Here is a 13,081-nt window from a genome sequence, read left to right as displayed (position 1 = left end):
CCCAAACCCACTGCCATCGAGTTGATTCAGACCCATCAGAAAAACACATTAAAAAGGAGCTTGGCCTCAGTGTGGCAGGATCAGATTGGGTGCAATTCCCACACTGTGTCTTCTGTGCTGTCCCCTGTAGGGCTATGGGTCAGTGAGAGGTATCATGTCTCATAGTGGGGCCAGTCATGTGGTCCTCTCTGTGAACTGGCTGCTCTAATTGGAAACATCGTCCTTGCGATAGTTTAATGTGCCAACCTGGCCAATAAACACAAGTAGGATTAATTGAAGGGCGGAGAGATAAATGGCTTGGTGAGCCTCGCCTTTCTTGTCTCTCGCTCTTTAAATCACCGGACCAGCGTACGGCTGCCTTGCTTGTTCTGTGCCTCAATTTAAAGGGTGCACTACCTGTGGGATGCCTAGCCTGTGGACTGTGTCGCTATAAGTTGAGGTCCCTTTAAGCCCACACTATTGGAATGTACATCTCTGGAGCTGGGGATTGACAGTTGGTGACCTGCCTTGCTGTTTGCTGCCTGGGTGTATATAGCCCAGCTCTCTCTACAGAGGAGGAACTGACAGCCCTCAAGACTTAAAGGACTGCTAGTGTCTCACTGCTTTATAATTTAAGTGTTCATTTCTTGTATTATATATCTATCTATCTGTATATAATTTAACAGTTCATTTCTTGTGTTATATATCTATCTTTATAAATACAGATATAGAAAATTACTAGCAATCTGGTTTTGTCTCTCTAGAGAACCCTATCTAATATAGTCCTCAAGGCCTGGTAGGCCAGGATGTGCTCCACTATCTCCTCTTCCCCTTTCATCTGCTGCCGTGTGCTCCGATCAGATATGTCCCTCTCCCAGAACTGCAAATTCAATGCCGTCTTTTGAAATAAATTCTTCTGGGGGGGAGAGGCAGATGTCCACTTAGTAGTTGAAATTGGCACCGGCCCCCCAGACCTCTCCACTGGTTCCCTACTCCAAACCGGCATGTTGCATTCACATCGTGGAGCACTGGGTTGAAGTAGGGTCCCTCTTTCCCTATAGAGATATAAACAATACCCTTCCCTTGGGTAGGTTAGTGCCCTATGCCCCTGTTACCCATTTCTTTTTTATATTTTTTTCATTTCCCCACCTCCTTTTTAGTTGTCTACCATGTGCATCCCTGTATTTGGTCTATTAAATTGGCATTCTATGATGCTTACCTTCCCGACACAACCGCTGAACACAAGGCGGGTGAATAAGCAAATATGAAGAAAGCTGATAGTACCCGGCTAGCAAAAGGGGTCTTAAAGGCCTGAAGGTCCCACTATGAGACATGATGCCCCTCAGTGACTAAGGGCGATACAGGGGACAGCACCGGAGACACAGTGTGGGAATTGCACCTGACCTGATCCCACCACACCCAGGCAAATCACTGGGGGAGTGCAGCGGAACAGCAAGGGAATGGAGTGGCAAGGTCCCCAGGGAATGCTGAAAGTGGACTTCGGGGCCAGGGCATGGTGCCCCAACAGACTGGACTGGAAAACGCTCCTAAGGGCCAGCAAACGATCCCTGAACTAACTACAAGCTTTTCTCTTGTGAACTGTTTTATTCTGTTCTTTGTCAGTGGTTTGTTTTTGTTGTTTTGTTGTCTGGTTGTATACTGTTGCTTTGTTTTCCTCTGTCTAGTTTTCGTGCATGTTAGTGACTCCACAGGTCTGTCTGAATAGGACAGGCTGGATGAACTATCTGGAGGAAAAACAACGGGACCGACAGTTTTGGGGGGACTTGGGGTGGGGGGGTAGGGGGGGTAAGGAAGTGGTGTTAACAAACCCAGGGACAAGGGAAAAACATGGGACCCCAAATGGTAGAGAAGTGGGAGTGGCAGGCCTGCTGGGAAATGATCAAGGGTAAGGTTGCTTAGAGAAGAGGTATACTCTAGCCCAGGTGGCGATGAAGCATGGTAGTAGGGCAGGAGGAAAGTCAAAGGAGATGGAGGAAAGAGCTAGGAGTCAAAGGGCATTCATGGAGGTCTAGACAAAGACATGTACATGCAAATATATATAGGAGGATGGGGAAATAGATCTATGTGTCTATACTTATAGGTCAAGTATTAAGGTGGCGGAAGGACCTTGGGCCTCTACTCAAACACTCCCTCAATGCATGAATACCTTCTTTTATTAAATTGGAACTCTATGATGCTCACTCTCCTGACACAACGGCTGGAGCCAAAGTGTGTGAACAAGTAAATGTGGTGAAGAAAGCTGATGGTGTCCGGCTATCAAAAGAGATAGTGACTGGGGTCTTAAAGGCTTGAAGATAAACAAGCGGCCATCTAGCTCAGAAGCAACAAAGTCCACATGGAAGAACACACCAGCCTGAGTGAGCGAGTGGTCCCAAAGGGATCAGTTACCAGGCATCAAAGAACAAAAAATCATATCATTGACTGCACACCTCCATGATAGGATCGCTGAAGACAAATGGGTGCATAAGCAAATGTGGTGAAGAAAGCTGATGGTGCCCGGCTATCAAAAGAGATAGTGTCTGGGGTCTTAAAGGCTTGAAGGTGAACAAGCGGCCATCTAGCTCAGAAGCAAATAAGCCCACATGGAAGAAGCACACCGGCCAGTGCGATCACGAGGTGCCCAAGGGACCAGATATAAGGCATCATGCAAAAAAAAAAAAAAGATATGTGTGTATGTATGTGTATATATGTGTATATGTATATGTGCATGTATGTATATGTATATATATATCATATTAAATGAAGGGGGAAATGCAGAGTGGAGACCCAAGGCCCAAGTGTCGACCAATGGAGATCCCCTCATAGAGGGGTTTAGGAGAGGAGATGGGTTAATTAGGGTGTGAGGTAGTATCGATGAAGAACACAGCTTTCCCCCGGATCCTGGATGCTTCCTCCCCCCAACTACCATGATCCGAATTCTACCTTGCAGGGCTGGATAGGACAGAGGCTGTACACTGGTGCATATGAGGGTTGGAGGTACAGGGAATCCAGGGTGGATGATACCTTCAGGACCAAGGGTGTGAGGGACGATGCTGGGAGAGTGGAGGGTGAGTGGGTTGGAAAGGGGGAACTGATTACAAGGATCCACATGTGACCTCTTCCCTGGGAGAGGGACAGCAGAGAAGGGGGGAAGGGAGACTCCGGATAGGGCAAGATATGACAAAACAACGATGTATAAATTACCAAGGGCATATGAGGGAGGGGGGAACGGGGAGGGAGTAGGGGAAAAAAAAGAGGACCTGATGCAAGGGGCTTAAGTGGAGAGCAAATGCCTTGAGAATGATTGGGGCAGGGAATGTATGGATGTGCTTTATACAATTGATGTATGTATATGTATGGATTGTGGTAAGAGTTGTATGAGTCCCTAATAAAATGTAAAAGAAGAAAAGAGAAAAAAAAAAGAAAAGAAAAAAAAGGCCTGAAGGTAAACAAGCGTGCCATCTAGCTCAGAAGAACAAAGCCCACATGGAAGAAGCACACCAGCCTGTGTGATCATGAGGTGCCGAAGGGATCAGTTATCAGGCATCAAAGAACAAAAAATCATATCATTGTGTGCTCACCTCCATGGTATGATTGCTGAAGACAAATGGGTATATAAGCAAATGTGGTGAAAAAAGCTGATGGTGGCCGGCTATCAAAAGATATGGGAGGGCAGAGTGGGGAGGGAGGGATAAAAATGAGCTGATGCCAGGGGCTTAAAAGTGGAGAGCAAATGCTTAGAGAATGATGAGGGCAATGAATGTATAAATGTGCTTTACACAATTGATGTATGTATGGATTGTGATAAGAGTTGTATGAGCCCCTCCCAAAAAAAGAGTTGTATGAGCCCCTAATAAAATGATTAAAAATAAATTTTTCTTTAAAAAGCAGATTTACTCAAGTATTACATCTTTTGGTTTTGACCGTTACTTTCAAGGGCATTGCTTATGGATCCAAGTAGAATGAAATCTTTGTTTTTAAATCATTTTATTGGGGCTTTTTCAGCTCTTATAACAATCGATATGTCAATTGTATCAAGCATATTTGTACATATGTTGCCATCATCACTTTCTAAACATTTACTTTCTATTTGAGCCCTTGGTATCAGCTCTTTTTTCCCCTCCCTCCCCACCCTCAGGACCCCTTGACAAATTATACATTATTATTTTCATATCTTACACCAACCTATGTCTCCCTTCACCCACACTTCTGTTGTTCGTCCTCCTGGGAGTGGGGGTTATGGTGGATCATTGCGATCAGTTCCCCCCTCTTCCTGGTATCGCTACTCCCGTTTCTGTTCCTGAGGGGTTTATCTGACCTGGATTCCATGTGTCCTGAGCTCTTATCTGTACATGCTCCGGTCTAGTCGGAACTGAAAGTCAGGACTGGGGTCATGATAGTAGGGAATGAGAAAGCCTCAGCCGAACCAGAGGAAGGAATATTATGTGTTTCATCGGTGCTATCATGCACCCTGGTTGACTCATCCCTTCCTTGTGACCCTTCTGTGAGGGGATGTGCTATTGTCTACAGATGGGTTTGAGGTCTCTTTTTGTTTGGGGTCTTCTGGTGCCTGTTATCTGTCTCTGTCAAAACTTCATGATCGCACAGGCTGGTGTGCTTCTTCCATGCAGGCTTATTGCTTCTCTGCTAGATGGCCGCTTGTTTACCTTCAAGCCTCTAAGAGCCCAGATGGTGGGCACCATCAGTTTAGAATGAAATCTTGATAACTTCAGTATTTTCTCCATTTATCATGAGGCTGCTTATCAATTGTGAGGCTTTTTGTTTGATGTTTGGCTGCAGTCTCTGATCTTCATCTGTTTCAGGTTCTCTGCAACAAGATTTTAGCAAGCAAGATGATATCATCTGCATATCACAGGCTGTTTGTGTTGCTCCAATCACAATGCCACACTTTTCTTCATATAATCCAGCTTCCCGGGTTCTTGGCTCAGCATAGAGATTGAATAAGTATGGTGAAAGGATACAGCCCTCACACATTCCATTCTCGAGTTGGAAGCAGTGTCCCTTAGTTCTCTTCCAATGACTGTGTCTGGGTTTATGTGCAGGTTCTCCATGAGCACATGTTCTGGAATCCCCGTTCTTTACAAAGTCATCCACACATTGGAATGCCCCACAAAGTATTACATCACTGTTGTTGTTATTGTTAAGGTACCGTCAGGTCGGCTCCAACTCATCAACCCTACGTGCGACAGAGTGAAACCCAGCCAGTGCGCCGTGGCCACCCTCACAATAATTTTTAGGTTTGAGCACATTGTTGCAGCCATGGTGTCAATCCATCTTGTCCAGGGTCTTGGAGTAGCTACTGGGAATCCTGCTCTACATAAGTGTACCCGTACAAGCGGCGGTTCTCAACCTGTGGGTTGGGACCCCTTTGGAGGTCAAACGACCCTTCCACAGGGGTAGCCTAAGACCATTAGAAAACATACAAATATTTCAAATATATAATTACATTGTTTTATGATTAATCACGGTTTTAATTTTGTTTAATTATGATTCATTTGTAACAATGAAAATACATCCTACATATCAGATATTTACATGAAAATTCTTAACAGTAGCAAAATTACAGTTATGAAGTAGCAACAAAAGTAATTTTATGGTTGGGGTGACCACAACATGAGTAACTGTATTAAAGGGTCATGGCATTAGGAAGGTTGAGCACCATGCGCTATACTAGAGGAAGTGGCACAAGGAAGGAGGTGGTAAATACTATCCCTTCTGTGGAAGAGGGAGCAGAGGTAACTTCAGGCAAACAGTAAAGCAAAATCCAAACTCCCTCCCTCGAGTCAAGTCCAGAGCATAGGGCCCTGTCCTATCAGACAGTCAAGCTGTCCCTGTGGGTTTCTGAGACTGTAACTCTTTACCTGAGTAGAAAGCCTCATCTTTCTCCTGAAATTTCAAATGGCTGACCTTGCAGTTGGCAATTCAACTGTGTAACCCACAATGCCACCAGGGCTCAAAAGGGAATTCTAGACTAGACAATAGTATATGTGCAAGAGCAGGACCTTGAAGCAGGTGGCTACATTAGGGCAACTGTAAATCATTGGACGTAACTAGAAAAAAAAGTTTGCTTGAGGCAGTGGCAACAAAAATTCTGGAGAAGGGGAAGAGGCCAAGTATCACACCTTTGGAAGGACTGATACAAGCCTAAGTCGTACCCTCTGGGCAATTGCGCGCATTTTAGAAAGCATCAGAATGCAGGGCAAGATGGCAATCATCATAACAATGAAGGTGAAAGTAGTTGTAGAAAACCCACTAGGAGGCTCCCGATGCTGGGAAAGGCCGTGGCAGGGGAGAAAAATCAGGGTTGACATACTCAGCGAACATAATTACATGGGGCAAAGGGTGAGGAAGCCAAGATGACCCATTTGGGAGAAAATAAGCTAAACCCCGTGTGTGGTGATTAAGTATGAGATGCCATATGGAAGAAGCAGCTGAAAGTATACATTTGGTGAAGTGATACATCCCTCAAGCTTCCACATCTCTCAGCAGCCTCTTCCCTCCACACTTAGGCTCAAGTTGAATCTTCGCCCTCCCCTCCTAGCTCTTCAAATAAATCTCTCCCTGCAGTCTATCCCCACCCCACCTCAGCATTGGCACCTCTTCGAAGCTGTAGTTTTCTCCCGGTGATTTATCACCTTCTAACATGTCATGTTATTTACTTATTTGGTTTAATGTCTGCTCCCCACCTTCAGCCCTGCCAATGTAAGCAGGGCAGGGGATTTTTGCCTGTGATTAAGTGAAATCCACAAAACCACAAACACTATGTAAACATTGTTGTTTTCTTCTTGCTCCTGTCAATGTAATTTTTTTAGATATTTTATTACTGCTGAAGAGTGAAAGAAACACACAAGTCAAAAATACCATTGCTAAAAAATCCGAGAAAGCTTCCTTCAACAAACATATCAAAATGGACCGCTACTTTTTCTCTTGCGGTCTCTGGCGTTCCAGGAGCAGCAGGCATCGGGGCAGACAAGGTCAAGACCAAGAACCATTCCATGTACAACCAATCCCCCAAATGGCACAGAAATGCCATTAAAAAACCTTGGATCACAACGATATGAATCTCTTAAGGGAGTGGACCCTAAGTTCCTGAGGAACTTGCACTTCACCAAGAAGCACTACAAGGGCCTGAAGAAAATGCAGGCCAACATCGCCAAGACTACAGGTGCTCATGCTAAGGCAATCAGGGCTTGTAAAGCCCGCAAAAGTCAAGGCTAAGATCCCAATGGGCGTCAATCACAAGCTCAGTCCACTAGTTTACACTGCCCACTCCAAGCTTGGCAAGCAGGCTCAGACACGTGTTGCCAAGGGTCTGAGGCTCTGCTGGCCCAAGACCAAGGCCAAGGCCCCAAACAAGGCTGACTCTCTGGCCAAGGCCTCTACTCCAGCTCAAGCTGTCAAAGGTATCCAAGCTCCAGGTCAAATTCCCAAAGGTGCCCAGGGCTCCCACAGAGTGGACCTCTCCATCTGAGGATGAAAGGACCTGGTGTGACCTCTGGGCTGCTATTTGCAAGGAGCTGGTGTCTTCCTGTGCTATTGTTTCTTGATGTATCCTCATCTAGGTCTGTAATTTCTAAAGGTCATGGTTCCAACCTCTCTAATCCTCCCTCTCCTCTAGTCATTCTGGGCTATTTAATCTACACCGTGTCAAAGCAGCAATTTGGACACTGTCCCAGGACTCAGGTTATCTTCCCTTTAAGTGTTCTATGAGGTTTGGGAAAAATCAGGGCTGTCGATTGGATGGGCTAAGTTTCCCCAAGGAAATTCCCACAGAACAGTCTTCCCAGCACTGAAGAATGATGGGGGGGGGGGGGGGATGGGGAGCAGGGGCTGGTGGTGGTAAATTCCTGCAATTTCTAGAAATTCCTTGGTAATAAGAGGAACAATAAAACTGTCACTAATCCTGTCCCATTATCAAAGTTGCGGTGCGACTGCTGGTTTCAAACTGCTGACCTTGGGGTTAGGAGCCCAACTCGGAACCACTGTACCATCAGAGGTCCTTGTCCTAATGTTCTAGGAGGCTGGAAATCCAAATTCAGAAAAAGGGCCAAGGGTTAAAAAATAAATAGATAGATAGATAGCTGCCCGCTGCCCCAAACATGGCATCGCACACAATGTCTGACCACCGTCATCTGCAAGTGGAGCCCTGCTGGTGGACTGGTTACGTGTGGGGCTGCAACCCGCAGGTCGGAGGAAGACTGGGCTCTGCACTCCCGTAAACAGCCACAGTCTCGGGGACCCGCAGGGGACCGCCATGATCAGCGTGGACACGATGGTCGTGAACAGACTCTGGAAAGCGTTTTCCGTTCGAGGTGGGACAGGCGAGCCTTCTGAGTAATAGCTGTCGTAGGATTCGACGGAGTTTGTGTCGTCGTGACTTCTCCTCGAACTTGCTTTCCCAGAAAAGGAAGGAAACAACTTCATTACTCAGAACGACAAACCTTGCTCATGGTGGGGGTGGGGAGTAGAAAAGTGGGGTGCGCGGCGGGATCGGGGGGTGATCGGTGTGTGTGTGGGGGGTGACTGTCCTAACCATAGCAAGAACCTGCAAGCTTCCGCGCCTCCCCGTCACCCTGGTTACCCGGCCACGCCTCTGGCGGAAGAGGCGGGGCGCGGGCCCTGACGTCACTCAGAAGCGCCGGAAGTTGGCAGCGACGGCCGCGCGCCTGCTGCTGTTTGGCCGTGCGGAGCGAGCCCTGTCTCTGACTTCGTCGGTAGGAAAATGAGGGGTCAGAGTTGGAGGTGGGGCGGCGGCGGATGTTTAGGCTAAAACTGGGAAGTTATTGGAGACTAAACAGGTTTGGATGTGGAGGTAGTGAAGTATGACAGGCCGGTGTCGGTACTGCCGGTCTCCTGGTTAGGCTACTGCGGGCCGAGGACGGATTTAATTTTTCTTCCTTTATCCTCGGTTAGCTTGTTCCCTGCTGAAATACACAATATGGGGGCCATATGCTCCTACTCTTTGGAAAAGTAGAACTGGTACATGAGTTCAATTGGAACACGAGCTATTTTCGTCTTTTAGACCTACCTTCGATCGGGGGGAAAGGCCCAAATTAGCAGTCCGGACCTTTTTCACTTTCCCGGAGGAAAATGAAGCTTGGCTGGATTTGGGAGAAGCCCCTGTGGAGTTCTCAATTTGTGGGTCTCTGGTTTTAGGCACTTAACAATGGACCCCCAGGAGGACGACGTGCAACCCCCAAAACAGCAGCCAATGATATATATCTGCGGAGGTAAGAGACGCACATATATAGAAGTACGTTTTGTGATTATCATTTTACTTACTTTCTACATAAAGAGTCCCTGGACTTTTATATAGCACACTAGCACAAAATCTAATATAGCATTCATTTCTCTCTCGTGGGGTGGGGGTGATGATACAGGATGCGTTGCTCACAAGTGTTACCCCATTCCATATTCTCGTATTTGGTAATATCCAGATACCCCGGAGAGTCAGTGTATTTTAAGTGCTTTGGGTGAAAAATAGAATTAACGTAATTTGCTTATCTATAGTGTGTTCTTTTTTAGACATTGAAAACTGTTTTGTTTTCCAGAATGTAACACAGAAAATGAAATAAAATCCAGGGATCCAATCAGATGCAGAGAATGTGGATACAGAATAATGTACAAGAAAAGGACTAAAAGATGTATCCTTTTAAACTATGCTTTGGAAGAATGAAGTTGGAAGAAAGGAATAATCCTTAGGTTGATATTACTTTTTGGTAAATATAGTAGGTATTAGAAGAATATTTTTTTAAATTACTGGCTTTCCTATTCTAAGTACTCATTGATTGGAGGTCTCATAAGTTTATTTTTCTTTTTTTTAATAAGTTTATTTTTCAAGGGTTTGCATTTTTGTTTATTTTTTCGTTAACAAATTTATTGTCTCGTGACTTAGGAGATTTTATGGACTCAGGATGACTGAGCTAAGGGAACGCTTTCTCTCTCTCTCTCTCTCTCTCTCTCTCTCTGTTCTGGAGGAAGGTCCTTCTCTCTTTTGACTTTTCTGTTCCTGGGCTGTGTACTACTTTTGGGTTTGCTTAGGTATTTTCTCTTGAATCCTAGAAGAAAGACTAAGTAAAATTGAAAAAAAAATTCATCTCCAGTTCTCATCCTAAATAATGAATTCTCCCTCTTCCCCCTACCCTCGTTTCAATTAAATATAACTGAGCCCTGGTGGTGTAATGGGCTGCTTACCATGAGGTCACCATCTGCCCTAAGGTAAAAAGATCAGACTTTCTACTCCACCAAGATTTATAGTCTCAAACCCACAGGGCGCTTCTGCTCTGCCCTGTAAGTTTGCCATGAGACAGAATTGACCCTGCCAGGGATGATTTTTATTATAAAGAGAATGTGACCTGGAAGTGTTAAATGTTTCATATAATTAAAAAAAAATTTTTTCCCCTTAACTCAGTTTAATCCAGTGGTGGTGTTTGATGCTCGATGAAGCGTGAATTCAAAGAACATCTGTATGTGTGTTGGATTTGCCATGCTGTTTCACTTTGTTGTATGGCTTTTGGATAACGCACTCCGAATGTAATGGTTAGACATGTGGTCTCATTTAGTTTTAAAACCAAAATGTATTTAGGTATCTATAGGTGCATTGTGTAAATAAATTATTTTTCATTCGATTGCCTGACTTTAAATTTAATTTCGTTGTGCATTTATTTTTTACATACAGTGAAAGTTAAAATTGCTTCCACAAACCACACTTTAATCAAAACCTCAAATTATCTGGGTCATGTTTCTGGGGCTCTCTGAAAGTGATTAACTATACCCCTTGAAAACTCCTGGTCTGTCACTGACTGTAAATTCTGCAGTGTTGTATGCCATACTAGTTCAAACTTGTCCGTGTATATCAGGCGTCCTCAAACTACGGCCTGCAGGCCACATGCGGCCCACCGAGGACATTTATCTAGCCCGCTGGGTGTTTTTGCCCCCTTTTGTTTTTTACTTCAAAATAAGATATGTGCAGTGTGCATAGGAATTTGTTCATAGTTTTTTTTAAAAAACTATAGTCTGGCCCTCCAACGGGTCTGAGGGACAGTGAACTGACCCCCTGTTTAAAAAGTTTGAGGAGCCCTAGTATACATACATCATCCTGAGTTCTATTTTTCTTTCTGTAATTTGGAGTGATCTGACATATACCTTATGTATATAAAACGACTTAAATTTTCTGGGGGAGACTGGAGCCTTGGTGGTATAGTGGTTATGAATTGGGCTGTTAACGGCAGGGTCAGTAGTTCGAAATCACCAGCTGCTCCTTGGAAAGAAAGACCTAGCTTTCGACTTCCCTAAGGAGTTGCAACACTGTTAGAAAAAAAAAAAAATTCCTGGGGGAGGGAAGAGAAGCTATAAGGGTCTTTCTGTAATCAACCCCAAGTAAGGTGCATGAACCAAAGTATTAGATACAGTTGTCCATGTACAATCATGCAGGCCAGCCATCTTGTACTCAGGATATAAAAAGAATGAGGATTGGTTTACAATTAATTATTGGATAAGTGTTTACATTTTTGCCGACGCCTAGGGACTTGGAATTGGTAGTCACACCTGGACACCATCAAGCAGCCCTGGTGGTGGTGTGCTTACTCTTTGTCAGCTGTTGGATCCCAGCCATTGCTCTGAGGAAGAAAAGTTAGGCTTTCTACTGCTGGAAAGATTTATAGCCATAGAAACTCACAGGCAGTTCTCTGTCTTATTGTATTGCTGGGACACAGTGAGTGAAGCCATTTGGGAGAAAGATGATGGCTTGTGAAGACGAACAGTTTTGAAAACTGGTTCTCTGTAGTTGGGTCACTATGAGTCAAGTGACTTGATTCCATTACCAGAGAGGACAACGTATGAAATTCTACCTGAAGTAACAGTCCTCTGAGAGAAGCTATTCTCAGAGATTGGAATTGAAATAGAAGGGCAAGTCAAAAACGTTGCTACAGAATCATAGAAAACTTTATTATGCAAAAGCTATTTCTCAACATATCCTCTATCTAGGTCCATATACTTCTCTCTCTCTTTTTTTAATGGATTGTGATAAGCATTGTAAGAACTCTCAAAATAATTTAAAAAACAAAAGGGCATTAATTCTATAGACTGTTTCTTCCAACTGAACTGGCCACTCCCCTCTGGAGTACTGAATAGCCAAGAGCCATGTCCTCCCATGGTCTCCTGGCTATTCAGTTACAGATCATGTCCCTTTGAAATGTTCTTTTGAGTCTGGGGAACAAAAGAGTGAAAGTGGTAAGATCAGGGCTGTAGGGTGGGTGGGGTAAGGTTGTGCAACAACATTCTCCTAGGACAGCCTTTGCCACCTATAGGAAAGCAAGGGCATTGTCCTGATAGAAAATCTCCACTGCAATTTTACCTGATCATTTTCTAACCAATGCAGTTTTCAATATTTTCTCAAAAACTTCATAATAAGCCTCCTAGGGCTGTCCTGTTTCCTTTGAGGAAATCTAGCAAGATGGCCCCTTTGGCATCCACCCCTCTGTCCCCTTCCCCCAAGAAAGTCACCACAGCCACAACAGCTCATCAGTCTGTTTGAGTTCAGTTAACCTTAAAACGCTTGATCCAGCTAAAAACACTTGTTTTATGTGGGGCAGCACCCCTATACACTTGGTGCAAAGCTTCAGGAATTTGGAAAGATGTGCATTTTGAGTTAATATTTTATGTTAGCCCTGACTCAAAGTCATTTTTTTCCTATAGCTCAAAAAGTATCTTTATTAAAAAAAAGATACCCTGATGAAACCAAGACAGGTATATTACTTGAGAAAACTTGTCTATAGCCATCCACTGATAAGATACATGTTTAAATGGGTTTTGTTTGGCATAAACCATGCATGTGTGAACCTGGGATTCTAGTAGCAGATTTTTTTCTAATCATTGTATTGGGGGCTCCTACAACTCATCACAAGCCATACATACATCCATTGTGTCAAACACATTTGTTCATTTGTTGCCATCATCATTCTCAAAACATCTGCTTTTTACTTGAGCCCTTGGGATCAGCACTCATTTTTTCTCCTCCCTTTCCCACCCCTCCCTCATGAACCCTTGATAATTACTATTTTTTCTTGTCTTACACTGCCTG

The 13,081-nt window shown here is 44.4% G+C and overlaps 1 protein-coding gene across 3 annotated transcripts; it reads left to right on the top strand.

Moving 5' to 3' along the window:
- The first annotated feature begins 8,581 nt into the window (after positions 1 to 8,581).
- POLR2K (RNA polymerase II, I and III subunit K) lies at positions 8,582 to 10,626 on the top strand. Of its 3 annotated transcripts, none has more exons than XM_075550605.1 (4): positions 8,582 to 8,714; positions 9,157 to 9,230; positions 9,552 to 9,644; positions 10,422 to 10,626. In XM_075550605.1, the coding sequence occupies exons 2-4, from the start codon at positions 9,167 to 9,169 to the stop codon at positions 10,442 to 10,444; spliced, it is 180 nt and encodes a 59-aa protein (XP_075406720.1). In that variant the 5' UTR covers positions 8,582 to 8,714; positions 9,157 to 9,166; the 3' UTR covers positions 10,445 to 10,626. The 3 variants fall into 3 exon arrangements, with proteins under 3 accessions (XP_075406720.1, XP_075406718.1, XP_075406719.1); XM_075550603.1 differs by lacking the exon at positions 8,582 to 8,714 and adding an exon at positions 8,720 to 8,798; XM_075550604.1 differs by lacking the exon at positions 8,582 to 8,714 and adding an exon at positions 8,768 to 8,812.
- The last annotated feature ends 2,455 nt before the right edge of the window (positions 10,627 to 13,081 follow it).

This window comes from Tenrec ecaudatus, chromosome 5 (assembly GCF_050624435.1).
Source record: "Tenrec ecaudatus isolate mTenEca1 chromosome 5, mTenEca1.hap1, whole genome shotgun sequence".
Classification (NCBI taxonomy): domain Eukaryota; kingdom Metazoa; phylum Chordata; class Mammalia; order Afrosoricida; family Tenrecidae; genus Tenrec; species Tenrec ecaudatus.
Note: the sequence above shows the minus strand (reverse complement) of the source record. Positions and strands in the feature narration are given on the sequence as shown.

What these genes read in the sequence shown, in the direction of transcription:
- POLR2K (XM_075550603.1), top strand. Translation starts at nt 8,758, where the DNA reads ATGTTTAGGCTAAAACTGGGAAGTTATTGGAGACTAAACAG. An exon ending in AGTTATTGGAGACTAAACAG is followed by an intron (nt 8,799 to 9,156) that starts GTTTGGATGTGG and finishes CTCTGGTTTTAG; the next exon opens with GCACTTAACAATGGACCCCC. An exon ending in AATGATATATATCTGCGGAG is followed by an intron (nt 9,231 to 9,551) that starts GTAAGAGACGCA and finishes TTTGTTTTCCAG; the next exon opens with AATGTAACACAGAAAATGAA.